We start from the raw sequence: 27724 nt of genomic DNA, 5'->3' as shown, positions 1-27724 counted from the left end.
TTTTCTAACCCATCTGCCACTGACATCTCGGGATGGCTTACAATAGAAGAACAAATAAAATAAAGCAAAACACGCACAGCATCCGGCAACTCAAGATAATAAAACCCTAGTGAAAACCACTAAACATTAAAATAATGGGGAAATAAAAAGGTTTTTGCCTGATGCTGAAAAGAATAAAGTGTCAGCTCCGGACGAACCTCTCTGGGGAGTGTATTCCATGGGGTGCCATCACAGAGAAGGCCCTGCTTTGGGTCACCACCCTCCTGTTCTCCTTTAAGGAGGGCTCCCGGAGCAGGGCCTTTCCCTCTGATCTCAAGGGGCCAGAGGGCACATGGGGAAGAAGGCGCTCCTGCAGGTATCCCGGTCCCAAGCCGTTTAGGGCTTTACAGGTCATCACGTAGATGGAGAACCACCTCACAAAATTCCCAGAAGGATAATACATCATTGTCAACACTTAAATTGGGCCCAGACTTCAATGGGAAGCCAGTGCAGATGCTAAAGGACTGGTGTTATATGTGCAGATCTGCCGGGTCCCTGTTAGCGCACTGGCTGCTCTGTTCTGAGCCAATTGAAGTATCCGGACCATCTTCAAGGGCAGCCCCACGTACAGCGCATTGCACTAGTCCAATCGGGAAGTTTCAGAGCATGGGTCGCTGTCGCTGGGCTCTGCTCATCCAGGTCAGGGCACAACTGGGGAATCAGCTGAGGCTGAGGGAAGGCGCTCCTCGCCACAGCAGTCGCCTGGAACCATGAGGATAACTCTGGAATGAATACCTTCTGTCACACTTGCTTCCATGTATCCGAAAGCTGGGAAAATCCTTAAATTTGGTGGGTGAATTTTGCATAGTGTCCTTGCTTTGATTCCTGCCTAATGCCCTTCAAACACACAATAACACCTTTTGCCGATTCAGGGCTTGTTTTAACATGCAATTGTAAAGGGAACCCCAAATCTAAACAGAAATACAAAGAGGTTTTGACATGGCGGGGGTGCAAGACCTCAGCCAAGGCCTTGGACCTGCCTGGATGCCTCCGGAGGTCAGGACCTGCCCTCCATGCCCACCCCCTGGAGGCAGAGAAGGGGAGCCTCTGTCATCTCAGCGGCTGTGTCTCATTTCCACATTTGGGAGATCTGGGAAGAGGACGGACAAAAGGCAGAGACCTCAAATTTTTGTTTAAGGTTCTTCTTGCTCACAACTAGGCCCTGGGAGAGGCATTTTTTTTAAAAAGGAGAAACGCTGCAGAAAAATTGGGGAGGCATTGATAAGTTGGGGGTGAAAGGGCATGGAGGCAGGGAAAGAGGGGGGGCCTGCGGGAGCCAGAGGTGGCCCACCAGCCTGACCTTCTGCATGACTCCCCAGATGATCTGGGTTTTGACTTGTTTTTATTGGGTTTTGACTTGTGAGCCATCCAGAGACCTGGAATGTATTGGACGGGGTAAAAATACCCAAATTAAAAAAAAAATAAATACATTCCTCCTTGCCATTTCCTGTTCTCTCTGATCCAAGAGAAGGGTGTGGGCAGCTGGGATGCTGCTGGGGCCGAAAGCATGGGAGTGGGAAGGCCGAGTGCCGCACGGAGCCGAGGGCAGCTGCTCTTCCTGGTACGGACGGGTTGAGTCTGTGTGCAGCAGGAACTCCGTGAGTCCCTCATGGGGGGGGGGGGAGTGGAGTGGAGCATGGGCATCGGGGCACGAGGTCGCACCTGGCCTGGGAAGCTGGGAGGGGGCACAATCCTTAGCAGGGCTGAGTCCCCTGCTGCACTGCAGGGGACACTCCTTCTAAGCAAGGCCACTTGTGTGCGTGGCTGGAACATCTGCAGTGCAACGAGCACCCCGGAACCGTTGTGCTGGTCGCATTACATGCTCCGTCAGTCAGGAGATACTTCCCTGGATGGGACTGACGTTAACGGATCTACTTGGCCTGCTCAGCAAGAGGAGACTGTGCTGGGGAGGCCCAGCTCGTTCTGACCCAAGTCTTTGGGACTCTCCTGAACCGAACCAGAGCCGGGTTCAGTGCTGCGGGGACCGCAGGAAGCCTGGTTCAAAGCCCTTTGCAGCCACGGAGCTTGCCGGAGAACCTTGCCGGACGACGGCAGCCTGAGTACCTGATGGGGCTCCCATGCAGAATACCTCTCCTGAAGGCTGCCTTGAGCTCCAAAGAGGCAGGCTGGAGCACACATCCAATTAAATATGCAAATGGCATTGCCTGCAGCGTGCTGCATCAGACTGTTTGGCTATTCAGTCAGAGGGGCAAGAGCATCAGGTAGGCAGATTTATACCTCATCATTTGCTACCTAAGCCCTCTGACTTGCCACGCATAGCCCAAACCTAGGGTGCTTTGCCATGGGGTTCACACATCATGACAAACGACCCACAACAGCTTAGGGCCCCGTTACCTGAAGGAGCATCTCCTTCCATATGTGCCTGCCCGTCCCTTAAGATCTGGGGCCCTCCTTGGAGGAGATGCTCCTTCCTTAGGAAGGTGGCTACCCAGAGAAGGACCTTCTCTGTGGTGGCACCCCATTGTGGAATTCGCTCTCCAGAGAGGTTCATCTGGCACCGCCACTTTATTCTTTTCGGCACCAGGGTAAACCCTTTTTCTTTTCCCAACATTTTAAGGTCTGACTGTTTTAATATGGGTTTTATTGTTGATTGGTTATGATTTTGACTAGGATGCTGCCTTTATTCTATTTTGTCTTATTGTTAAACTGTCCCAAGGCTATGGGAAGGGAAGTTCTAAAAAAGCTTCAGATAAATAAACCAATAAATTCGACATTAGCATGGTTTCCACTGTCCCCGCTCAGTCCTCCTGCTGTTGCCATGTATCCCATCGGCTACCACACCTGAAATTCAGTCCTGCAGTGGCTTCTGCTCTTTCCAGGGGACTCTATGGAAGCCCCATGGAAACCATGATGTCAGGTTTGAAGGACCAGAGAAACCATGGTCAAGCATCATAGAACAGACTTCTGTTTCTTATCATGGTTTCTATCAAGTAAACATTTGGCAAGGTTCAGATGACACAACAGGCCACCCTGAGCAAAAAAACACTATGGCAAACACTATGAAAGGTTTGTGTTTCAGATGACACAACATTGCAAGATGCAGCCTTTTACAGACATGGTCCAAAACTGGAATATTGCCCTTATGCCATTATTCAGGATATGCAAGCCGGAAAAGAATGCAAAACTCCTAAAAGTTAAAAAGACAAACTGCAAACAAACAAAACCCTTACATTTGTGGTGCAGTAACATATTCAAACAATTGCATGATTAAGAAAGACTCCCAGATGGGTTGTGGGGATTCAGGTGAAGGGAAACCCTCTCCAGGCTTAATCTGACTTATCGCCACAGAATCGAGAAAGATCCTTCCCACAAACGGTACATTTACTAATATGAAACACCTAATCCACCAAGCATCCAATTCAAAGCCAAAACAAGCAATAGATGAGGACTACAATATTGCAAAGTTCTCATACAAACACAGAGGCCCCTTGCTGCCCAAGAACAACCTGCTACCAGAGTCTGCTAAAAGCAACAAACCAAACTTGCTGACTGATAACGCCTTCTTGCTACACATGCATTGCTTGGAAACTGTGTGACAAAAGCATTTGCCCCACACATGGAATATCCTTGGAGCAGGAGTGCACTGGAAGAACAGAAACCAGCTGCTTTTTGATGTATTGATGAAGTATGGAACAAGTCATGGGAAGCCTTCGACTGGGTCCCTCCCGCTTCCCAAAGTGGCGGCAGTTAAGAGTTCAGAAGTGTTTGCTTCCGTTCTCGTTGAGCTACACTCGACCATGATACATGACCCCAAAGTGTGTTTCCTTGGCTAGGAAACACTTCCCCAGTTGATCCATTAGATGGGCCCAGTTGCTGAAAGTAGCCAGCGTCGCAGGGCAGGTGTGATGCTGGGACGGATCAAACAGAAGCAAACGCTTCCGTCCCCATGCCGCTCCACCGAAGGAGCAGGGTGGATCATGTGAAGTGAGACCTGGAGAACTTGGACGCACAGTTTATCATTATGGAAGGACAGAGATGGAATGAAAGAGGGTTGGAGGTGAGAAAACTGAGGTCGGGAAGCCTCCTTTATTTTGGGTACATAGAACGACATAGTTGCATTCAATCGTGCAAAACTATCACTTGCTCAGAAATCCTAAAAATATTCACCCATCTGGCTACACATGGTGAGAAGGAGGGATCACACAGTGCAGAGTGTGTGTCAGGGAGAGGGAATGATACAATTAAGGATACGACGACAAGGGTCCCTGTCGTCCCAAACATGCCATAACCCACCCCTGCCAAAAGGGGGGCCCCTCACTCTTGGTACCCGTCCCCTTCAGGGGTGGAGCATCTCTCAAGACCAAAATCCCTAGCGCACCTTTTGTGTCCTGGAAGACGAGTAATTTTGGAAGAGGGGTAGGATTCGGTCCTGCCTCGGGCATAGACAACACTGCATTTTTAAAGCCACTTCAGTGCAGATGTTTCCATGGCAACGACTGGACCAAATACATTAGTGTTTCTAATAATAAACCCAACCTTCATCTCGGAAGACCTGCCTTCCTCAGGAACCCCTCTTCCAGCCTTCACCCCCACAATCGGCCCTTAACTTTCCCTTCCTGGGATGGACGACTCCTCCAAGAGAGGGAGCAGCCGAGCTGGCGCCTGGATGGGCCCTGCGGGATCTAAGCCCCGAGTGATGCGAGGTGGGACCGGTTTGTCCCAAACAAAAGTGGTCCGCCAAAGCAGTTTGAGACATAGTGTGGGGTGTGGGCATAAACAAAGCCGGATGAATGAAAGGCAGGCAGGCAGGCAGGCTTAAAGTCCTATCCTGCTCCATCAAATGCAAATAATTCACTCGTTGTGACCAGACTGCTCAACCCGCGCCCCACGCCTGAAGAGACTCTGGCTATATTTTCTAAGCCTCTTGCCTTTCCCTTTTGACTTTTAAAAAGAACTATCGGAGGCCGGTCTTTCCCCCACACAAAGCACCCTTTTGACCCCATTTTGAGGCACTGCTCATCGGGGATCAAAGTAACTGGAGACAAAGCGGCAAAGCTCAGGAATGGCAAGAGCTGTTCCCAAGAGGGGTCTGGGAGGATTAAGGAGACCGAGGACCTGAGAACAACGGCCAGCTGCCAAGGGAGAGTTAAAGCTCCAACAACATTCCTGAAAGGAATCAGCGAGGTACCTACCCCCCCCCGCCCCTGTGCACACACTCTTTCTGCACGCCCGTTCATGCCTCTGTTTCTATTCACAGTCACCGTGCAAGGCCCGAACCCAAATGCAACCAGAGCTCCTGCACTCCCACCTCCTCCATCACCCCCAGCCGGCAGCTGGCCAAAGCTGCATTGGACGTAAGTGGGGAGGGGGCCTGGGGGGGGGCACGGTCCCCAGCATGAATGGAAAAGGCGGTTTGCAGACAGCCCGTCATGCAAAGCATCGGTGACATTTTGTCGCTGGGACGATCTTGGTTCTATTTTTATTTAGGTCACAAATTCTCAAAGGCACACGCTGATTCCTCCTTCACATGACGGCACGTCTTGCGTTGCACATAGGCACAAGGGTTGACCGTACACACACGCACGCACACACACACACTGGCATGCACACCCAGCCTGGCCGTCGCCTGTCACGCTGAAATGTCACGCGCCAGACCATGTTCGGTGCCTCTCCCGCTCCCGCTCCCGGCTCCTCGGCAGGCGCGAGCGGCTGGTTCCGCCGGCTCCTCGGATGCTCCGCTGGCGGCACTTACCATGTCAGCACTGAGCTGTGCTAAGATGGCGAAGGTAGAGATTCTGTCACAGAGGCATTTAGTCCGGAAAGGATCGACCGGGACCGTTCGGCAGCCACGCCAGGACCAGGCACCAAGCTGAGACGAGGAGAAGGAGGAGGAGGAGGAGGCGGCAGTGGTGGTGGTGGAGGAGGGTCTGTGAAGGGAGGGGGAGCACAGTGCAGAGAAAGCCAGAGAGACGGAGGGGGAGAGAGGCAAAGGGGGAGAGGGAAGGAAGAGGAGAGAAGAAAACAAGCATCACCGACACATTGCCAGAGAATAAACAGCACCACAGCCATGGCCCCGCTGCGCGTGTGGGACTCCCACCAATGCACGGCCCCCTCCCGTGGCGCATGTACACACCTTCCTGCACACCTGCAGCATCGCCCCGACGCTCCTGCTGCCCTCTCCTCCTCGAGCCACTACAAGTGGCGCACCGGGCCGTCCTTCGAAGCAGGGGTGCTCTGCCCTTCCAAAAGGCATCCCCCCAACCCCTGGGACCCCCATCCACCTCCCCTCACAAAGCGCTCCCTGGCAGGCACAGAACTTCTCAAGAGAAGGATGTCCCAGCGCTGTGAGACTTTGCTCAGTTGGTTGCTCTCAGGGGGTCCCAACTCACTCTCCAAGGTAGGACCCACGAATACAGAGAGACGCACACCTGGAACACCACTTTCTGCTCGACAAGGCTGCTTCTTTATCCGGGGGCACGCTTTTCCTTCCCCATCAGTGCCATGCACGACCCATCCTTCGGAAGACCTTCCCTGACACGGGCATCTCTTCCCCCCACTGGAATGCCTCTCGCTTGCTGTGCAGGCAGAAACTTCAGCCTTCCCCACACAGCTCCCGGAGCATGAAGACACTTGCTCCAAATGTCACAAACACCCCAGTACTGACACATCAACCTTGCTTGCTGCAAACAATGCCAGCAGGCGCGGCTCTTCCACCCACAACCATCTCACGCTGAAACACACACAGCGCAATCACACCGTCCATCGCAACTGTCCACACACTCACATCCATTCCATCTTCAGAGGGCCGTTCCCATGCTGGCTGGCAGAAAACCTGCGTTTGCCTCTGTGCTGAGGATTCTCATTAGCAAGATGCGGTCCGTCCTGGCTCTCCAATGAAAATGAGACACATCTCTCTCAGAACACATGTTTGCTTCCTTTCCATATTACTTTTCCCTCCCTTCTTGTATGTGTGTGCATGGGGAACTCTTTAAATAGACCACATGCACAGATGTCTGGAAACCCCTTCAGATGCCTCCTTCTTGACTGTCCTGCAGTGAACAGGCCGTTTCTGGAGGAAGAGAAACATGTGGCCATGGAGAACTCCTTCAGGCAGGAAGGGGCTCCTAAGCTCTCCACTGGCCCACGTCCTTTGTGATTCAGAACGCTCGCAGGAACAGGCACTCGGATTGTGAAAATAACAGCTGTTGCCCCAGTGTTTTTGACTGTCTCACTGATCCCCTCTGTAGCTCCTCCCACATCACGGATCTGTGGGCAAAGCTCCCCGTGACTTTCCAAACTCTTCACATGCTCTCTTGATGTCACTCCAGGGTCCACACAGTGCTGCCGTACATTTCTATACATGTTCGGAGGGAAAAAAAGTCCAGCTCTTCCCAACATAGCCCAGCCACCTAGTGAAGTCGGGGAATTTGGTTTCTGCTTGCAAAATATCAGAACGTGCTCTGTTTGCAAATCAGTACACGTAGGGGAAGGTGCTCTCTGACAACGTTCGCAAATTCTTGAACCACACATGCGCAGAAAATACACATTCATTTCCCTATCAAATGTTCAAAACTGCACATTTTTAAAAATGTACCATTCGATGCTCGGGGCAATGGGGATTTCTACAACTGTGTGCAGCTTTGGGGGAAAACCCCCCTAGTGCAGTCCTCTTATTTTGAACAAAGCAAAGAGTGGTGAGTATTGACCGGATGTTGGGAGAATCTTGGTGGACTTTAGCATCACCCATTGGTCCTTCCTTACAGCCAGACAGACTGATGAGGATGCAGTGGGACTTGTACTTTTCCTTCCTGTCTAATACACTGAACTGCATCCTTAGGTAGCTATCGTCTGCCTTCCACCTTTATCTGTCGGGAGTGCTGCTGGTTTTGTGATAGAAGTTCAACGCCATGCGGCTTCAGTGTGCCCATGTGAACACAGGGGAAGATGCAGCTTTTGGATGTACGGCTGTCGCAGACCAGTGACTGGAGCAAGGTAGGGTCTTTAGCCAATATTGGTTTCTGTTGCATGTTCTCTCTCTCTCTCTCTCACACACACACACACATATGTACAACTCCTTTTCTCAGCACAGGTCATGCCTCACCTAACCATCCATCCAATTCAACATGCAGCCAGGCTGGCCTGCCACTGGTCCCAGCCTCTGAGGACTTGCTTAAAATTGAATTCAGCCTTGGAGCCGCACTTGGGCTGACATCCCTAAGGGGGAGGCTTCCACTGTGACCCTCCACCGCCACCACCTCCACCGTCCCAGCAGCAGCTCAGAAAAGAAGTGGCAACAGGAAGGTAGAGCTGAAACTAGTTCCAAGACATGGATTGGAGAGGAAGAGAGAGCGGAAGGGGGAGACGGGCTTCAGCTGGTGTCCAGACAGGGCCAGATTAAGCCCGAGAGTCTCCCTTTGGAGGGAATGCCGCACGGAGTCCCACCATCAGTGGGTCCTTTAGACCGTGGCCTCCTGCTCAACTCTGAAGGTGATGGCTGCGTCTGAGCACAGCCAGGTGGGCCCATGTGGGGACATTTTACCAGCTCGTATGAGAACAGTGAGGAGGTGGCCGTGGGGGTTTCTCTGCTCTGCTTAGGAACATAAATGGGGGATATTTCGCTTAAATTTCAGCAAAGGATGTCAGGCTGCCCCCCCAAAAGGGGAAGAATAATATTCAGATACAATTCTGCAAAGTGTCCCTCTTTCTCTAGGAGGTGTGATGAAAAGAAAAGAAAAAAAAAGAATTGCAGAAAAGTTCTCAGAAGTTTGAGAAAATTTGGCTTTTCTCTACAGCCCAAAGTTGTATGGTCCAAATGAGGGCCGCAGATGCTGGATGTGAGGACCGTGGCCAAGGCAAATTCACCTGTGTTCCCAATCTGGCCCTTCAGGGTTCACCTGATGGCCCTGCCCCTTCCACTAGCCCCTCCCCCTTATAGTATGGGAGGATAATCCCAGCCTCCCTTGGCACACACACAAGATGAAGACGTAGGCACTGGTGGCAAGTGTTCGAAACGACAATGAACTCTCAGTTTTAGTCCTGTTCATTCTTCTGGAATGTCCATCACTGAACATTTCCATAACTGTCACCTCCAAAATTGAATGTTGCCCATGAGCTGGAAGAGGAGAGGAGAGGAAGCAAGTTATGAAAGACTGGCCTGGGAAGTGTATTGCAAACACGTGCACCCTAGCTTTCCAGATGTTTGTCTGCCCATTCTTCAGAAAGTCCTCATAATCCTAAGGAGAAACCCTATGGCTTCGTAGAATACCATTTAAAAAGACCCCAGTAAATGCTAATGCTAAATGTGTGTGCATATTTGTGAGTCTATTTGAATATACTGAGTGTGTGTTTTAAGAAAATAAAGCCAAAGAGAGGTGCAAGACAGGAACACACACAGAGAGAGAGATTACTGGGAAGAGGATAGATAATGTCAAGATTTATATGTTCCCTGGAGGAATTGGAACACTACAGCTAGTGGTGGAAAGAAAGAAAGTCCTAATCATATACAATTCCAAACATCTGCCCGCAGGCTGAGGACATGAGAAGTGCCATGGATAATGGGGTGTGAGAACTATGCTCAATTCATGAGTAACGCACAAGGGACAAGAACTCTGGATGCAGAGGGGAGTGATTAGCTTTACAGAGTGAGAGATGAGGGCTCAGTGTGAGTCTCCCCATTAAGAGGTCAAGGAAGCAGGGATCTGAAAATCCACAGGCAGGTTTGGTAAGAGGAAACCGTCAAAGTTCAGAGGGAGAAAATGTATCCTCTACTGCCATACAGGGTAGGTAAATCTGGGTTCAACTTGGAAGCTGTGAATAGAATGCCCCAAGCAGTTCTTTTGACACCGTTTGCCTTGCAAGCTCTTTGATATCATTATATGTGGCACCACGAATTCACAGATGGTGGGAAGCTGTGGCTGAGAACACTGGCAGCAAAGCAAATGGGAACTGTGACTGCGAGGGGCAGTATCAGAACAAGGCAGGTAGCAGCCAATGAAACAGGCCATCCTGGTCAGGGTCCATTTCACCTAAGTCCATCCATAAGCCTGCCCCATCCAGTTTCCACATCGGCCTGTGCTTCGCCTTGTACACCGCTCTCCCGCATGTGCGAATGCTGCATGCGACTTGCCCGAATATGCACATTTTGAATGCTGTGTTCAAAGTATATCACAAGATCTGCAGAAGTTCACAAGCTGTCTGATAACTCTTTTTCAGTCTGCATGTTCATCCAGGAACTGCAAATGAGGTCGGCCTGCTTAAAAATGTGGAGCAAATGGAATTCTTGCCCAGCACTTGTTCTCTGAAATCCGCAATGCTTTTTTTCTGAAACAAGATTGACAACTCATAGCCTTGGAATTGAGCAGACCTATCAACGCCGTTTGCAGGGGTATATGGGCAGGAGAATAATGTTGCGGCCATGTGTTGCTTGAGAGTGTCTCATGGGTCGGTGGTTGGCCACTGTTTAAACAGGAAGGTCAAGCTCTCTGCTTGCTATGTCAGAGATGCACATGGAATAATCAGTTCAAGATGTGACAACCCAGATTCAGGCTGGGCACCAGGAAAAGCTTCCTCACTGTCAGAGCAATGCGAAAGTGGAACCAGCTGCCTGGAGAGGTGGGGGTTCTCCCACACTGGAGGCATTCAGAAAGAAACTGGGCAGCCCTCTGAGTGGGATGGTGTGATTTGGTGCCCTGAAATAGCAGGGGGATGGACCTGATGGCCTTCATGGCCCCTTCCAACTCTACTATTCTATGGTTCTAGGACATGAGTTGAGATGGACCCAGCATGGCTTGTCTTCCATCCTTCCACAACACTCACCTCAAATACAATATGAGCATTATACCTTCTTCTTTGGCCTGGATGTTCAGCTCAGTCCAAGTGTTCCTCCCTTCATATAGTCCCCGTCCCCGTCCCCAGCCCACCATCCAGGTGGTCCAATTGCACATGGCAAGTTGCTTGGCAGCACCTCGGGTGCTAGGCAGAAGAGGAATAGAGGATTCCTTTCCTTTCCCCCTCATTCCTCTGCGATCAGGGCAGCAGCCACTGAATTGGGCAGGATGGGCTGGAGGAGCCAGTGTGAGAAGGGAAAGGGACGAGGCTTTGGATGGGCGGGAGAGAAGCAAGGCTACAGTAACAACCAGAAGGGTCACTGGTTCTCCGTTGTTTCAGAAACAGAGAGGATGGAGTGTCTTGTCGGGATAGTCTTTCAAGTGTACAACCAACTGCCCAAATCCAAGAAATGCAACTTCCATGAAAAACAAGGAAGCAATACAGCGCCCATCCTGCTTTTTCCGTCGAGGTCCCCAAGTGGCAGAGCTTTTCTTACTTTTTCATGCGTGTCCCACAACACATCTGTGTTCTGTTTACGGGAAAGAAACCGAGTGGGACCTAGGACAAAACCTAGGCTTTAGGTTAACGCAGAAATTGATTGGGAAGATCTAGCAGTTCTGTCCAGGGTTTGGCTGAAAACTGTTAGAATCCCTCTCTCTGATGTGTGCAGAGTTCCTCTCATGCTTGGCTCAGTCTTGCAAATGCTTGTGGCAAGCTATGCAAGCAACAGCTTTCTTCCCTGACAGGTACAGCAACACAAACACACCCAGGGAATCTAATGGATTCCCACCCCAAAACAGTCTCTTCACACATCCCTAGAGGAACCACTTCCACATCTCAGAAGGCAGGTGGCAGTGTTGCCGTCCCTTTTGGCAGAGAGCACTAACAGCACCCCCTACTGGCTGGTCAGTGTAGTGCTTCCTTTATTATCCCTTCCTCAGGGGATTATGGAACTCAGGTTATGCTTCTGTCAGCAAAAGCTGATCTTCCAAGTATACAGAAACATAGAAACAGAGTGAGTCAGAAGGGGTCTCCTGGGCGATCTAGTCTGACCCCCGGCTCCAGCCGGCTCCGCTCATGACATGCCCACCATGTATATTGGATGCTACAGCAAATCACTAATGAGGCCAATTGTTGGAGGGGCGACACTGCTAATGTATCGCTTCTTCTCCACATGTTTTGGCAATGCCCAATGGCAGCTTCCTTTTTAGGGAAGGTAATAATTCGGATAAATCTTGTGATAGAAAATTCTTTAATCTTTAAGGATACACATGTTCTTTGAATTGCCTGCCTATCTCATGGAATTTAACAGAATCTCAGCACAAATGGATTTTCCATCCCCTTTTGATAGCTAAAAGAGTGATACTGCAACATTGGAAGGGTAAATAGCTACCAGAAATAACACCATGGAGAAACGATTTAATGAAACTTTCAGTTTTTGAATGGGTGGCCTTTAGTCGCAATCTACAAATGGATGAAGATACGGATATTTAGGGTACCTTTGTCAAAGTGCATGCATAGACATGTTTGCATCAACAGCATATCCTATTATAGTCCTATATATAGGGATATATATCTGCAACCAGTGCTGAGAATCTTTTTTCTTTCCTTTTCTTAAATGTTATTTAATCTTTGCTTTGCTTTGCTTTCTTATGATGGAGTTGTTTTTGTATTGCACAATAAAATAATTATACATCCTAAATCAGAGCAGAACAGAATGACCAGTTGAGTTCTCTTACTTGGAGAAGAGGAGAAAGAAAAAGTGTTGGCATGTGTGGAAATTAAACAGGGAAATTGGGACATTGTGTAAAATGAACAACTATCACTCATGGGTATTTTGCAAATAAATTCTGGATTTGCACGAATTCCACTTCTTTGCAGGAGTTTTGAGATGTGCAGATTTGCCCCATAGATTAAAGCAAGGGTAATTTAAAGGTTGCCAATTTTGAGGAAGTTGTGTATTTTTTTAAGTACCACATTTGAAAATAGGAGTGTAAATTTGAGAATTTTTGGAGAAAGTATTCTGCCCTTCACGGTTGGGATTGCAGTTGGGGCATTTCAAGTGATCTGCAAAGCAAAATGGAATTTGCACACACCCTGGCAGTGATGCAACTTCACTGCATCACTACATTTCCCGGGGGCATTTGCAGACCCACTTTCCAAGTTCACAACAACTCTGCTGCCAGACACTTTGCCAAGTTGCTCGCAGCTTCCCTTTCAAAGTGAAAAAGGAACTCAACAAAACTCAGCCCTTAGGACTACCTCAAAATTAAAAGCATTTCTACTTCTTCACCCCTCTCCACCCCATGAAGGTCACTCAATTTCACCTCTCCCCCCAGTGTCTCCAAATTCCCCCTTACACAAACACACACGCTCATGGAAGCCTTCATTGGAAAGGATGCCATAAAGAAGGAGGAGATCTTTGCTTCATGTTGGTTTAATTATATAGTTGAAATGTATTTTTACTCAAATGTGTTTTGCCTCAAAATAGGATTTCTAAACACATTGCAATATGTTTCTTTCTTTTTTGAGACAAGGATTGTGTTGTCTGATTCATACATTTGTAGTGCTGCAGAATGCAACGTGCAAAGATTAGATTCCCCACACTCTCATGCTCAGCATCTGTCCTAGCATTTATGCCCCAGTCTGCAGTGGCAGCTGGTGTGACTCCAATGTAGTTTGTGGGTCCACCTGCTGTAGTAAGAAGCTGCTTGGCCGGGAAGACAGCTTTGCTCAACTTCAGAATAAGTGATGGAACAATCACAGCCCAGAAGTAAAATCTTTTGGGTTTTCTGGGGTGTTTTTCCTCCCTGATCCCAGGTTAGTCCAATATCTGGCTGGGATCCATCTGCCAGGTCGATTACTAACTCAGAGAGCAGGAGCAAGAGTCAAGGTTAATTCTTCTCCTAAGAATTTCCCCAAGCAATTTTCATTTGCAACCTTGGCAGTTTCTGGCTCCTTTTTGTATCCTCGGGAGAACTGAACTTTCCAGTCAGAGTGAGAAAGAGGCCTGCATGAGAAGGGAAAGCATTCCCAGTTTGCAGGTCCGACATAGCTCCTGGGGGTTTGCTGAACATTCAGAGTGGATCTGGGTGCTTGGAAGACTAAGCAGTCTTCTGAAGTGACATGTGCTGCACTCAGTTCTGGATGGGCTTGCATTGCATCTCAAGTCATCTCAGACTGGGTGGGTTTTCCTTGCACATGGGTGCAACAGTGGATTTCATGTGCTCCGCATTTCTCAAGGTACTGCCTGGTTCACTCTTCCCAGACTAGCAAGTGGAATCTGAGCAGCCAAGGACTCAGCCGCCAGAGACTGGGAAAATCTTCTGTGGTCCACCTGTTCAAATGAACTAGCATAATTTCAACTTAAGGAACACAGTAGTTCTCAGTTGATGTGCGTATTTCTGGGTTATCAGCTCAAAAGTAGTGTCCTCAGGTCTACCTTGGGACTAAATAATTAAGGCATACAGCTCTTGCTGTTGCCTATGTTCTTGGAAGCATGCCTTTAGCTGCATGCTGGTGAAAAACTCTCCTGTATGCAGATAGGAGAGAAGCACTCATCTGATTATTTAATTATCATTTTAAAATCCAAAGCGATTGATCCAGTTCGTCAGGGCGGGAGAGAACAGGACTTCATATTTCAATAATCCCCCGTTCTGCAAAAGGAACCAGTGACTTGACTGGAAGGTACAGGAATGGGAGGATGGGAAGGGAGGAATGGGTTGAGGGAAGTGGAGATGAAAGGGGGAGAGCAGAGCGTCTTTTCCATCTGTGCAGCCAGAGCTGATGGTAGCTAGCTGAACTGAAGCTTTGCACAGTGGACTGGATTTAGTGAACGATCCGCCAATTACCCACGGTGGGGAGTTCATATTACGGCTTTCAGTCTGAGGCCTTAATTCAGAGCCAAAACATTCAATTGCACCAAGAAACATGTATCGCCATCTGAGTCAAACATATGCTCACAGAAATCCCAGAAGATTATCCGGGGCATGAGAGGGATGGGAGGATCCTTTCCAGACCCATCGACGCAGCGGCTGTGCCCGCCATAATCTGCAGGGAATGGGGCCATTCTAAGAAGGCAGCTGACGAGGCAGGGGGCCCTCTCGCTCCCACCCCAAAGCACCTCTCTGCATCTGGATTCTTCTTGCAGTGTAACATTTCACCCAGATTCCGATGGTGGCAGCCAGGTTGGATCATGATGTGACATTTCAGGGGTGTGGGGCTACTGCATTGTACTGTCCCCACTAAGCGGGAATGGGAAATGCCAGCTAGGATCTGGCCTCAGTGATGGATGAGCATTTGGAAGAGAGTTGGCCAAAGGGTGACCATCTCTCATGCCAAAGAGCCCTGCTCCCATGTAAGCCAGGCTACTTCCAGCTCAGTGGATTCAAACTGAGGCAAGAACTATGCCTCTGTGAGTCCCCCACCTCTCCACGGAGGAAAAGAAGAAAGAGATCCTGACTTTGGAGGAGCTGCTGATGGCAAGAAATACCTGTGGGCGCCCGACGGCAGGCTGAAGCTTGGAAAGGAGTGCTATCCACGCCAGGGATCCAGAAAATGGCAATTCTCATACAGTTTCCCCTGTCTTGATGGGTCCTAACAGGGGATGCCATTTGCCACTGGGATCATGGGAATTATAGTCCCCACACACAGCTTCTCTTGTGTAAATGAGGCCTGGTATGGAAAGCGAAAGCCCAGAACATTATCTTTTCTGTAACTTCATGGTAATGAAGAGAAAGGCAGGGAGAGGGGAAAGATTCAAAAGTCTCTGGAATCCATGCAATTTGGGAAATGCCTGTCTGTTGCAGAATCTATGGGTTGGATTCAGAGAAATCTGAACTGATCAGAATCCATTGCACATGACTGACACCCCTAGAAGTAGAACATGAGGTCACCAGCATACATGACTGTCTCAGATCAGATGCCGGCCTGCTTTGAAGCCTTCACCATCTGCACCCAAAAAAGAATATATAGGATTAGGGATTAACTGGTGTTAAAAGGGAAGGCTTTGGAAGGAATCTCCCACATTCAGTCTAAAGCAAGAAAAATTGCCCAGGAATCCAGAATCCACAGATGCGGGCACATCTGGATTCCAGAGTTCCTTGTGTTGTGCATGGCCCACTTTCCCCGGTTGAGTGAGAAAGACTTCAAAGTGGAGCAAGGGAGCTTGTCTTTGAGAGAACTGTTTTGTTGGCTGATCTGTGCAGTCAGCTGAGAGGGAAGGAGATCTGGGAGGACATAAAATCAGTCTCCCCCTAGGGCTGGTGGGAGGGGTTTGCTGTCTTTCAATCTTCAGTAGAACCCAAGCGCACTGGAGAGAAATCCTGAAATAAAGGCCAAGCATGGTGCTGAACAAGAGCTTTGCAAATACCCTGGGTTGACAGAGAGGCAAACACTGGGGCCCTGGATCAAATCAAGCCAGAGCTTTCCTGGAAGCAAAAACAGCAAAACTGAGGCTGCCCTACTTTGGGCACATCATGAGAAGACAAGACTCCCTGGAGAAGACGCTCATGCCAGGGAATGCCAAAGGCAGGAGAAGAAAAGGAACACCTTCTGTGAGATGGGTGAACTCCATCAAGGAAGCCACAGCTTCAAATTTACAAGAGCTGAGCAGGGCTGTCAAGACAGGACTCTGGGGGCTGCACTCACTCATAGGTCACCTGAGTTGGAGATGAATTGATGGCATATAGCAATAACTGTCAGAGGGCAGGCTAATGGAAGCCCTGCGTGTTCGAGGGCTGAATATGGATAGAACGATGGGACCATGCATGCCAGTCCCCCTCAGAACAGATGTTGCTGCATTTAATCAGAAAGGTGCGGAAGGGAGCTCTATCCACATTCACTTGAATGTGCAAATCCAAAACCAGGGATGTATAAACCAGCAAAACTCAAGCTCATGGAAGCTCTCTGAATTTCATCTCAAGGTTCATTCTAACCGGAACCTGCACCAGATTGTGGGTTTCATCTTTTACTTTCTGTATGACAATACACGTGTATTTTTGTATATTCTTTTCCCAGATGTGCATATCAATTGAGCACATCTTTAAAACTCAGTCATTCTTCTTCCACCCATTAAAGTGGATTTCTACAAAAGGGAAATAAAGGGTGACGCTTGTTCACACACAATTTTCAAATGTATGCATTCTGTCAAGCACACTGTTTTGGAGCACAAATTACACTGCAAGCTCAGAAATGAATGGACTTTGACTGCAGATCGCCTCTAAGTTCCATGCTCAGCCCAGTAGGTGGAAACAGGATAAATCCAGCTTAAAAACAAGCTGGAAGTGGTTTCTGGTATAACCCTATTGGCAACCTCTACCTATTTTAAGCACTCACGTGTTCAGACAAATGCCTGCCTAGGCTGTAGCTCGTATTCTTACCAAGCTCTCTATTTTAAAGGGGACCTTTCACTCTGTGCATCTGTGCCTACTCCCATGACGGTTCTGCACATGTGGAGGAATCAGTGGGCGTCGTGTTGTTCCACCCCGCTGAGTCAGTTGCGAAGAAAGTGGTCCATCTGTAATTAGCGCTGCTCCAAAGATGCTGCGAATGGAGCATTCTGTGGTTTGGGTGGGTGAGGTGATGGGGCTAGGCCCTCCCTGAAGGTTGGAGGAGGTGAGAAACGATGGGGGCAGATTATGGGGGAGGGTTACTGTTCAAATAAGTCTGGAAGTGTGGGAAGCCTCCAGCTTGCTTGCTCGCTTTCCCTTCTTCTGCTTCTTCCTTATCTTCTCCTTCCTTCCTTCCTTCCTGCATGCCTGCCTGCCTGCCTGCCTGCCTTCCCTCCCTCCTTTCTCCTTCCAAATGAGAACACACAAGAGCATTTGCACACAAGAGTAATTCCAGCATAATTCATAAGGCATGGGAGTTTACAAAGACCTGAAGGAAACCACTAGACAGGGATCTGTTTTACCCTACTTCACAAAAAAGGGATGTATGAACTGGGAAACTTTCTCCTCATCAATGTTCTCCATGTTCATTTCACTTCAATGTATGTTCTATCTGTTGTTTGTATAAGGTTGCAACCTTCTCCTCTTCCTCCTCCTCCTCCATGAAAATTTGTGTATATTTTTCCACCATAGGCATCAAGTGCACACATCCATGAAATGCGCACTTTCCATCCCCATTGATGAGAGTACGTGTGAACATTTGAGAGTGTGCATTTTGTGCAATCACACCAACAGCATGGAATTGTGTGGTCTCTGCTCGCAGTTTGCAGTTGAGTTCAAGTTCTATCCAGAAAGGGTGGACTGAGTGAAGCCTTGCCAGAAAAAACTACAATGAATTCCTCATGCGTCCGTCTTATGAGGGAAGGGTTGATCTCAGGCCCAAAGGCCAGATGGCCTGATCCTCCCCATCTGTCTTCATGGCCTTCCACTTGCTGGGCTACATAGCTATATGAAATTATCAATTTCATGAGTGGGTGGAAGAGGTGATCTAACCCAGGACTGACCCAGATTATGCCTTCCTGGCTGAGCATGGACTCAAACACGACCTGTGGTCAGTCATGTCTTTCCAAACTTTGTAGGCCAAAATAAGCTGTTCTGTCCCATGGGGTACATTTGAAAAATGCACATGAAAAAAGGCATACTTTGAAAAATACCGTTACTCAGTGGGAGAACCAGGTGTACATTTTAAGATGTGCACAACCAATGTGCGCAGTCAGAAAATGGGCAGTCATAAAATGATTTTCATGCCAAGAGGTGGTAATAAGGAGCCAGGGGAGCGGGCAGCCTGATGCAGGTTCCAGCTGGAGGAACTTCTAAAATGGAATTCTGGGAACTTCCGTGAGCTCAGATTTCGCTGAGACACAGAACCCTCCTGGGCTTGGGACAGCTCGTTTCTTCTTCCATCGCTTCAGGGCCCCATATCCATGAGAACCAGTGTCGTGGCAGAAAGTGCAGGGCTGGGGCTCTGGAGATGCAGGTTCGAGTCCCTGCTCAGCCATGGAGCTCACCGGGCAACTCTGGGCCACTCACGGCCTCTCAGCCCAACCTTCCACGCAGGGTTGTTGTTGTGAGGATGAGTTTGAGAGGAGGAAGGGAATTGTGCAAACTGCCCTGAGTTCTTGGAAGGAAGAAAAGGCTAGATATAAATATGCTAAATGAATACCACCAATGACCCCAACCAGGCACTTTCCAGATGTGCTGGACTACAACTCCCATTATTCCTATGCAGCATGCCCAGTTACTGTAGTGGCAGAGGACGATGGGAATAGAAACAGAGAAAGAGTGCAAGACAGAAGGGGTCTCCCAGGCCATCTAGTCTGACCTCCGGCTCCAGTCGGCTCCACTCATGCCATGCTCTAACACCAGGAGGCGGGATGCTGCTGAACAAAAAGAGCTCTCTCACTGGTTCCTGCACCTTCTATCTGACTGGGCTGTTTGTGCCTGGCAGGGGCGGAATCATCCTGGGCAAGACATGCTTGAGATGACAGCCCGGGAGTGGTCCCCAGCAACACACCTGCTCGGGAGCTTCACTCCGGGACCCTTGCCCTGTACCAAAGCATCTTCGGGTCGGGTTTCTCTGTTCCCATGCACCTCTCAGTTTTGCCATGTACAGTATTGTCCCAGGGAGAATCAAATTCCACTAATTCCTGCACTTGTCTATTCGGTAATGAAGCACCCCGAGAGGCCCCAAGCCTGGAATGAATAGTAAGTCAGCCCCAGTAAATATAAATATATTTGTGGGTAAGCGTAAAGAGACAGCGACATAAATATCTCCTACAGCGATTTTTCCTCTTTTGGAGACAGAGAGAGAAAGAGAGTCTCTTGACTGCACTTGGATCGGTGAAGACAGCTCCTGCAACAGCTGGATGGGTGGCTGAGAACTACCTCCCCACCCCCTCGAATCCACATTTGGCTTGAGCTGTCTCATCTCATTTGCCGTTCCGGGAACCGTGGCTGCCCCATCCCGCTGTCAGCTCAGAAAATGCTGAATCGCTTCTTGGTCTCGATGCCCCGATCGCATGCCACTTTGCATTAGACGAGGCCGTTACATAATAGCAAATCAAGCTACATGTAATGCTAGATATGCATTCTATGTGAAGCGTCATTCCATTGCACCAGGTCCTTATTCCCAAGAGCTGGACCTGATCGGGATGTAGCAGGAATACACTTCAGTTTCTCTTTTAGCAGAACGTATCCAAAGTGCACTTCCAGCGTTCGACATGGGAACAGACGCATTCTGCAATGGAAGGCCTCTTTTTCTGTGCTTGCAGTGCGATTAATTTTTTTAAAATATGCATGAAAAAATTCATTCTTCGGGAAATGTGCACAGAATCTGCTTAATCAATGGAAGAAGAAGGCATATGTTTCAGAGATGTGGACAATGATGCACAGATTTGGGGGGAAATGCATGAATTCCCAGGCAAAAAGAAAATCTCAAACACACTGAGCCAAAGATGCGAGGCAGACAGGACAAGCTCCGAAGTGGCATCTGGAGAACTTTAGCAAGCTTGCCTTGGACACACATCACTAACTCTCCATGATCCTAAAAACCAGATAGGTGGCGCTTTCCCAAAACCCTTCCAGTGGTAGAAGCATTTTCTAGCTGAGCCATGATTAAATGGCCTGCAGAGGGCAGGGAGGGGGAAGATGCTAAACGGTTCCTTCCCTCTGGAATGCCCTGTTAAATTTCTGAATAAATGCATCCTTTTGCTGGGACGGGCATTGATCAGAGGTCTAATTGGTTTAGGTCAATCATCTAAGAAGTTTGGAGGAAGATGCATTGGATACAACTTCCTTCCCTTTAAACTTCCACTTCAGTTTGGAAAGTTTATGGCTAAAATCGATGTCAGAATTGCCATACGATGCACAGGATGGAAGAATCTTGAGCTCATGGTGGTCCTCTAAATTCTACTCCAAAGCTCATGCTCCTTGTCCCCATTCCTGAATATGAACTTTTTGTCAGCATTGTGGTGGGATTGCTGAAAGAACATTCATTGAAGGTGGTATATTTAAAATCCCCACCAAAGATGCACACTTTGCCCCTCTGACTGCAGCAAAATGCCCCCCCCCCGATCCCCGAATGCACTGTTACAGTGCATATTTTTGTAAATTGCACATTTTGGAAGCACTTGGAAGCACAAGTTCAGGAGCAGGCAAGTTTTGCACCCAAAATGCACTTTTTAGCAGTCCAAATGGGGAAGCAATGCTTTCCGAAGGATGCAAACAAAATAACTCTTCATGTCCATAATTCACTGCACTTTGCAGCTGACATCTCTTCCCCCGCTTACAGGTTACTAATACATGCAGAGTACAGTTGTGCATTAAAACACAGTACCAAATTTCTTGGCAGGGCGGCCAAATCACACAGAGAGATTTTGCTTTGCTGTGATTTGATGAATACATTTGTATATGTCAGTGACAGATAAATAAAGCAGGAGGGGAAAGGGAGGAGAAATGAGAGAGGAGATGTAGATTGCAAAACTTCGTAAACAATGGTGAATTGGAAAGAAAAGAATGGGTGGAAAAGATTTTTCAAACATCCACAGTTGCCAGTTATAGGAGATTACAACCAAGATGTGACTCCATATACGGTGCCCCTGTGCAAGGTTTTCAGCAAACCAGCCATGTCCCCCCTCTAAGTTTCTATATTCCATCTTCCCCTGCTCTCCAGTTTCCCTCTCTCAGCACAGAGTATATCTTGGCCACCAAGAATCTTTAACCCCAATGGCTGGTCTGTGTATCGTTTGCTTGCTCGCTCACGTGCCTATTTGGTTTGTCTGGGAAATCAAACCTGGCTTGCTTACTCTGGAATGTGACCAGTTCATTTATATCCCTTCAACTTGTCCTTCTCCAAGCTTTGCTTCTTCTACCAAGCATACAAAGAAAGCCAGAAAGCCAGTTTCCACATCCTTCTCCACGCAGCCAATCAATTTCCTCCCAAACTGGGACAGATGTCCAAACATCTGTGCAAAACTGTCAGCTATCCCCCCCCCCCACATACACACTGGAGTTAATCTCATCTCTGGGGATGAGAAGCAGAGGGATCTGGGAAAGATTTTCCCCTCAAGGGAAGCTTCCTACTGTTCTCTAGTGTGAGGACATGAAGGCGTGATTTTGCTAATTAAATACCTGCTAATGTGGAGGCAGCGCCACCAGGGAGGCTTCTCATTAAAAGGGAAAGGCGAGCAAAACAACAAAATCAATTCAGGTGCCAAGGGCTCCGATGGAAAGGTCTCCCCCCAGAGCTCTCCAAAGGGGACCACACACAGGCTGCAGGAATGCTGAGATGTTCCGTCACAAGCGCTTATATTTTCACAAATCAGAAAATGGCCAGGCGAGGAGCACTCGCAAACGGCAAGATGACATTGCTGCTAGTTGACCACAAGCTGTTCACATCACGTTATTAGTTGTCAGCCTTGCATGATTTTGGAAGTGCCCCAAACTGTGCACCATTTTTAAAGATAGACTCTCCCGACTCCCTCTTCTCTACTCCTTTTCCTGTTCCTATGAATTTCTTTCTGTGCCATGTCACTTTTACATTTAATCAGTCATAAGTCTGTTCAGCCCTGCTTTGGCATTAATCTGCCATTTTTTAGATCCGCAAGAAAAATTGAGTTTAAATATATATTAGATATGTATTTCTAATTTCCCCCCAGAATAACGATCTTTAAATGCATTTCCATTTTCTTTTTCAGTTAGCATTTGCAGAGCATGAAAGCCAACTGAAAACTAAATTCTGAGCTGAACATCCATCTGTGTTTCTGTGAATGAAATCAGTTCTTACAAAATTCATGTAATCAAAGCCCAAGTACACCTTTCCTGTCTTCCTTATCCGATAGAAGGAAGAGATGCTGGTGTGAAGCTGCCTTATGGAATGGCATCATTGCAGGTCCTCCCCATGCTTCATGGAAAAAATGGGCACCACACAAGGAAGACTAATTCAGGCACTTCTGTACATGCTGCAAAGCTGTAACTCTGCAGTTTATGCTAGGCCTTGGGTGACTTGGCAGGGGTGACTGATACATGCCAGGGAGGTTCACCCAGCCTGTAACTCCTACATGGGCCTGAACATATTTTGCAACCAAAAGTCCATTCATTCCTGAGCTTGTGATTCATTCTGTGAGACAGTAGAAAGGCTCCTGCTTGCCTGCACGACTTCATGGAGGACTCAGCGAGTGAAGGCGGTTAGTCAACAGATTTCAGCACCAGAAGCAACGTGGTTGTAAGCACCAGGTTGGAGCATGAGTGGGACGGTGCTTTGGCATTGATGTTCTACTCAGGCACTTCCCACAGGCAGCTGGTGAGTTGCAGTGTGGCCAGAATGCTGGACTAAAAGGCCTTTGGTCTGGGCCCCTCATTGCAAGAGGGCTATAGCCAGGTTGGAATCGGTGCAGCGAAGGGCCACTAGGATGGTGGCCGGTTTGCAGGGGATGCCATATGAGGCGAGACTGAGGGAACTGGGTCTCTTCAGCCTGGAGAAGAGGAGACTCAGAGGGGATATGTTGGCGACATACAGGTATGTGAGGGGGTGTCACATGGAGGTGGGTAGAGACCTGTTCTCCCCTGCAGAGGCAGGCAGGACACATCCCAATGGAGCAAAGCTCAGGGAACCAAGATGTAGGGTGGATGCCAGGAAGTACTTCCTGACAGTTAGGTCCCCGAGGGTATGGAATGGGCTTCCACAAGAGGTGGTTGAAGCCCCATCAGTGAGGGTGTTCAAGAATAGGCTGGACATGCACATGATAGGCATGTCATGCGCAGAGCTTGCTGGAGCCAAGGGTCAGACTAGATGGCTTGGGAGACCCCTTCTGACTCACTCTGTTTCTGTGTCTCTATGTCCCTATGCATACATTTTAAAACAAACCTGAGTTTAAGTGGACTCTGGGAGGTGGTAGAGGACAGGAAGGCCTGGAGGAATGTTGTCCATGGGGTTGCAATGTTTCGGACATGACTTTGCGACTAACAACAACAAACACCAATTAATAAATAGCTGCCTGCATACGAAAGGTGCACATTTGATAATTGTGCATCAAATATGAAGCAATTTCTGCATGGAAATAAGCAACACAAACAGAACTAAAAGACACGGAACTAGGGTGGAAAATGAGAACCTCAAGGGCATTATTTGGTGGCCTCCTCATAGGAGACTGCCCACGGAGGGCATGCAGCATGGTGCACACTGAAGGAACGAGCCGCAATCCATGCATTTCTTGCAGCGGAAGGATCTCAGAAATTGCTGCTTGCCCAATTTCTTGCAAAGCTGCTGCTGTTAGCAGGAGTGCCTGAAACTGAGCCTGATGGATGAGCACAGAACTTCGTCAAGCGTTGCACCCTCAGCAAACCCTGGCCCAGTTTTCTTGGACGAGTTTCGGTGAGTACAGCTCATGGGTGCTGGCAACACGCTCGAACAGATTGTGCCACCGCCTCCGGACTGGCTTGTCCAAACTAGCAGGGAGGGACCAGTTTCTGGGCTTCAGGGGGGTGGGTGGGTGCTGAATACCTCCTTGCGAGACAGAGTGGTCCATGCCACCCAAAAGAGAGGTAGCAGTGAGACCACTCCTGAGGAAGCCCTCTCTGGACCTGGAAGGTCTTAGCAGCTTTAGCAAATGTTCCTTTCCTGGGGAAATTTCTTCAGAGGGTAGCAGCCAAGGCCAACCAGCTCCAGGCATTCTTGGCTGAGATGGATTATCTGCATCCATTTCAATCAGGGTTCAGGCCAGGTTTTGGCCCAGAAATGGTTTTGCTCATGCTGTGTGATGCCCTATGTTGGGAGGGGGACCAGGAGAATCTGGTCCTGTGGGTGTCTTGGTGGCTTTTAATGCCATTACCACGATATCCTTCTGGGGTGGCTGTCTCAGCTGGGAATGGGGCTCCTTGCATTTCCCCTTCTTGGATGGTTGACTTGAGAAGGTGATGCTGGAAGGATATCGCTGGGCCCCTTGGATTCTCTGGGTGGGTTTCCTTCGGGGTTGCTCTTGCCCTGCCTGCTATTTAACAACGCAGCTCTACGTCACTTTTCTGTCTCTCTGTTTCAGGACAATGTGTGAAACTGCACTGGAGGGGGATGTTCTCATTCCTGGAAGTGCAAATTTGCACAAGTGAACACAAATACGTTTGCTCAAGATCCGATTCTGTCAGGGAGTGGGCCTCAAATGAAGGAAATCCACAGAATGCAGACTGAACACACTCAGCCAAGTCGGTCCCCCCTTCCTGGATGCGAGGATTTTGAAATCACGAAGGACACCTTCCGATACGTAGGAAAGCCATCGCATTGCTGAGCCCTGGAGAGGGCTTCTGGCTTGGCAATGGGACTTTTCCCCTTGCTTTCAGGGGCTGGCCTAAGGTCACGTAAAATTCAAATAAATTGTTTATTTAAAAACCAGGCACGGCGGAGCTGTCCTTTCAGCACCACACACAAGCACACACAGGCTTCCCCATCCCCAGCCAAGAGCTGGGCGCCGACGCGGCCTGTCGTGCCCTCCATCACATCTCCGCAGCGGTGGGCCAGGGGTGCGACAGCTCCCCGCACCCCTGGACCCAGGAAGCTGCCAAGACGGATCCAGCTGTCATCTCCTCCTCATGCACAGCGCTGCGCTCTAATCCACTTTGCCAGTCAGCTGAGAAGCTCACCAGACCCGGGAGGAGGCGATCGTCCTCTCAGCCGGCCCCTCCTCACGCTCGCTCGCTGGGAGCTGCCCCAGGGAAGGAAAATTAAGGAAGGCCTGCCTCGGCACAGGGTGATGAGTCCCATCTTCGTCAAGCACGATGGGCACGGAGTGGAAGCCCACGCAGGTGCCCCCCCTTGCCGCGGTCCCACTGGGCCTTTTGCCAAGTTGAGACGCCGCACCGAGGCGGTTGGTCCTGGGAATCAAAGATGGCCAGTGCAGCTCTTTCAACCTGCGCTGACGGAAGGACGTATGGCAGCCCCGCTGGGTCAGACCCGAGCTCCAGCCAGGCCAGCAACCCAGACCCGCAGAGGCAGGCCAGCTGCAACCAGGAGGTGCGGGGCCTCCTCCTGCCCAGTTCCTCGGCACCCGGGCTATGCAGGCAGGCCGCCTCTGGCACGGGGCAGCACATAGCCAGGAAGGCCGGTTGTCTCCTCCCTTCTCAGTCTGCCCAGTCCCTCTTTAAAGCCATCCAGACTGGGAGCCATCACCGCTTCCCGAGGCGGCAAATTCCACTGCTCAAAACACAGCTGTGTTTCATGATTCACAAACACAGGCTGTGTGAAGAAGCCCTTCCGTTGACCTGCCTTGAACCCACCGCCCAGCAGCTTCGTAGGACGACCGCTTTGTGTTTGAGTGCTATGGCGGAGGAGGACAAATATCATGACTTCCTTACCATAACGTTGCTGGAGCTGTCCATCTTCCTAGGTTACTGAGTTATTTAGCTCAGGCTTACCTACCTGTCGTTTTCTTTCCTTTCCTTTCTGAGGGCCACTTGCCTGCCTACCTTGCTCAGGTGCTTAGCAGTCCCTGGGACCTGATCCCCTGCTGGCCTTTGATCATTAAGGCAGATCGGGAGTTCTGCCCTGCAAGGGTGGGCCAGCAGAAGACAGCCAAGGGTCCAGCTCCCAGCGTTCCTGGCCATTGGCCATGCTGGCAGGGCCTTCTGGGAGCTGAGGTCCAGGCACCTGGAGATCGGTCTTCTGCCCATGCTTGCTCTGCTCACTTCTTCAGCTCAGAAGGGATGAAAAGATCCAGAAAAGCCTCTCTTTGCCTGTTTGTCACATGGGAAGACCCTTCCCGAGCACTTGCTGGAGATGCTGGATGTGAGTGCCATTTTTACGCAGTGTCTCCCTCTTTTCTATCCCAAATGTATGTAGGGCACAGGGCAATGCGGGAGTGATTTGTTTGAGTGGGGGGTGGGGTGGGGATGAACATCTGGTGGATGTTCCCAACATCCCTCTGGATTCCATCTCGCTTCCCCCATCCTGATGCTGACTTGGTCTGACATGAGACACGACAACACGGAGAATTCCATTTTTAAAACCAGTCATTATTTGTGCAAGCTTTTTTTTTAAGCTCAGGGTATCTGTACAAATTGCAGAGCAGAGCTCAAAACATTTGCAACATGTGCAGATCTGAACTTTCATGGGAATGATCTGACACAAGCTGCAACCTAATTTGTTGATAAAAAGAAAAGGCCTTCCAAGCAGTATAATCACACACAAGCGAATACTAAAAAAGAAAAAGAACGGAAAAGGGGGATTTGTCAGGAAAAATGCATAATCGTAAGAAGCCAGGTATTGTAAACATAATTTTGGTAGAAAGATTGATGGGGGAGATACTAATAAAACACAACCCCCTTGATAGAAATCATGGTAATTGGATTGAAAATAATCATTAAAATGTGTGCATTTGTTGCATACAAATCAATGGAAAATTAACCCCAATGGAAAATCATAGCACTGATGACAAACTCGACAAAATTAAGAGACAAGTTCTTTGGGAACGTAACAGGATATTTTCCAATGGACTATGCAGTGTACAGGGCAATGCAGCAGGCTTGCAAATTCAGTGTGACCTGAAGATCATCCTCCGAGGTCCTTCTCAAAGAGCCCCCTCTGCAGGAAGCAAAGAGGGCGGCTACCAAGAGAAGGGCCTTTTTGGTAGTGGGCCCCCAACTTTGGAGCCAGCTTCCCAAAGAGGTTTGCCTGCTGCCTTCTCTTTTCTTCTTTTGGCACCAGGTGAAGACCATTTAATTCCCCTGATATTTTTATAGTTAAAGCAATTTAAAGAGATTTTATGGTATTCATTGTATTTTAATGCTACTGTTCCTTTGCCTTTGGTTTAAATAAACTGAGGTTATTGTGTGGTTTTATTGTGTGGTTTTTCTCTATTTTTCTGTGTTTTACCATTGTTATTTTACTGCTGTAGTATATATGCCCAGTTAACATGATTGTTTTAATTGTGTGTATTGTTGTTGTTATATTATATGCTTTTAAC

General features: G+C 48.9%; 1 protein-coding gene across 1 annotated transcript in view; it reads right to left on the bottom strand.

The window, feature by feature from the left end:
* Positions 1-27724, bottom strand: part of ADGRB1 (adhesion G protein-coupled receptor B1) — a gene marked incomplete at its 5' end in the record, with an annotated part of 159600 nt that overhangs the window by 87882 nt on the left and 43994 nt on the right. The window contains one exon of the mRNA XM_044453219.1: positions 5753-5927. Coding sequence (XP_044309154.1) covers positions 5753-5927 — 175 coding nt within the window. The remainder of the gene's footprint in view (positions 1-5752; positions 5928-27724) is intronic.

This window comes from Varanus komodoensis, unplaced genomic scaffold (assembly GCF_004798865.1).
Source record: "Varanus komodoensis strain SLA01 unplaced genomic scaffold, ASM479886v1 scaffold78, whole genome shotgun sequence".
Lineage (NCBI taxonomy): Eukaryota > Metazoa > Chordata > Lepidosauria > Squamata > Varanidae > Varanus > Varanus komodoensis.
Note: the sequence above shows the minus strand (reverse complement) of the source record. Positions and strands in the feature narration are given on the sequence as shown.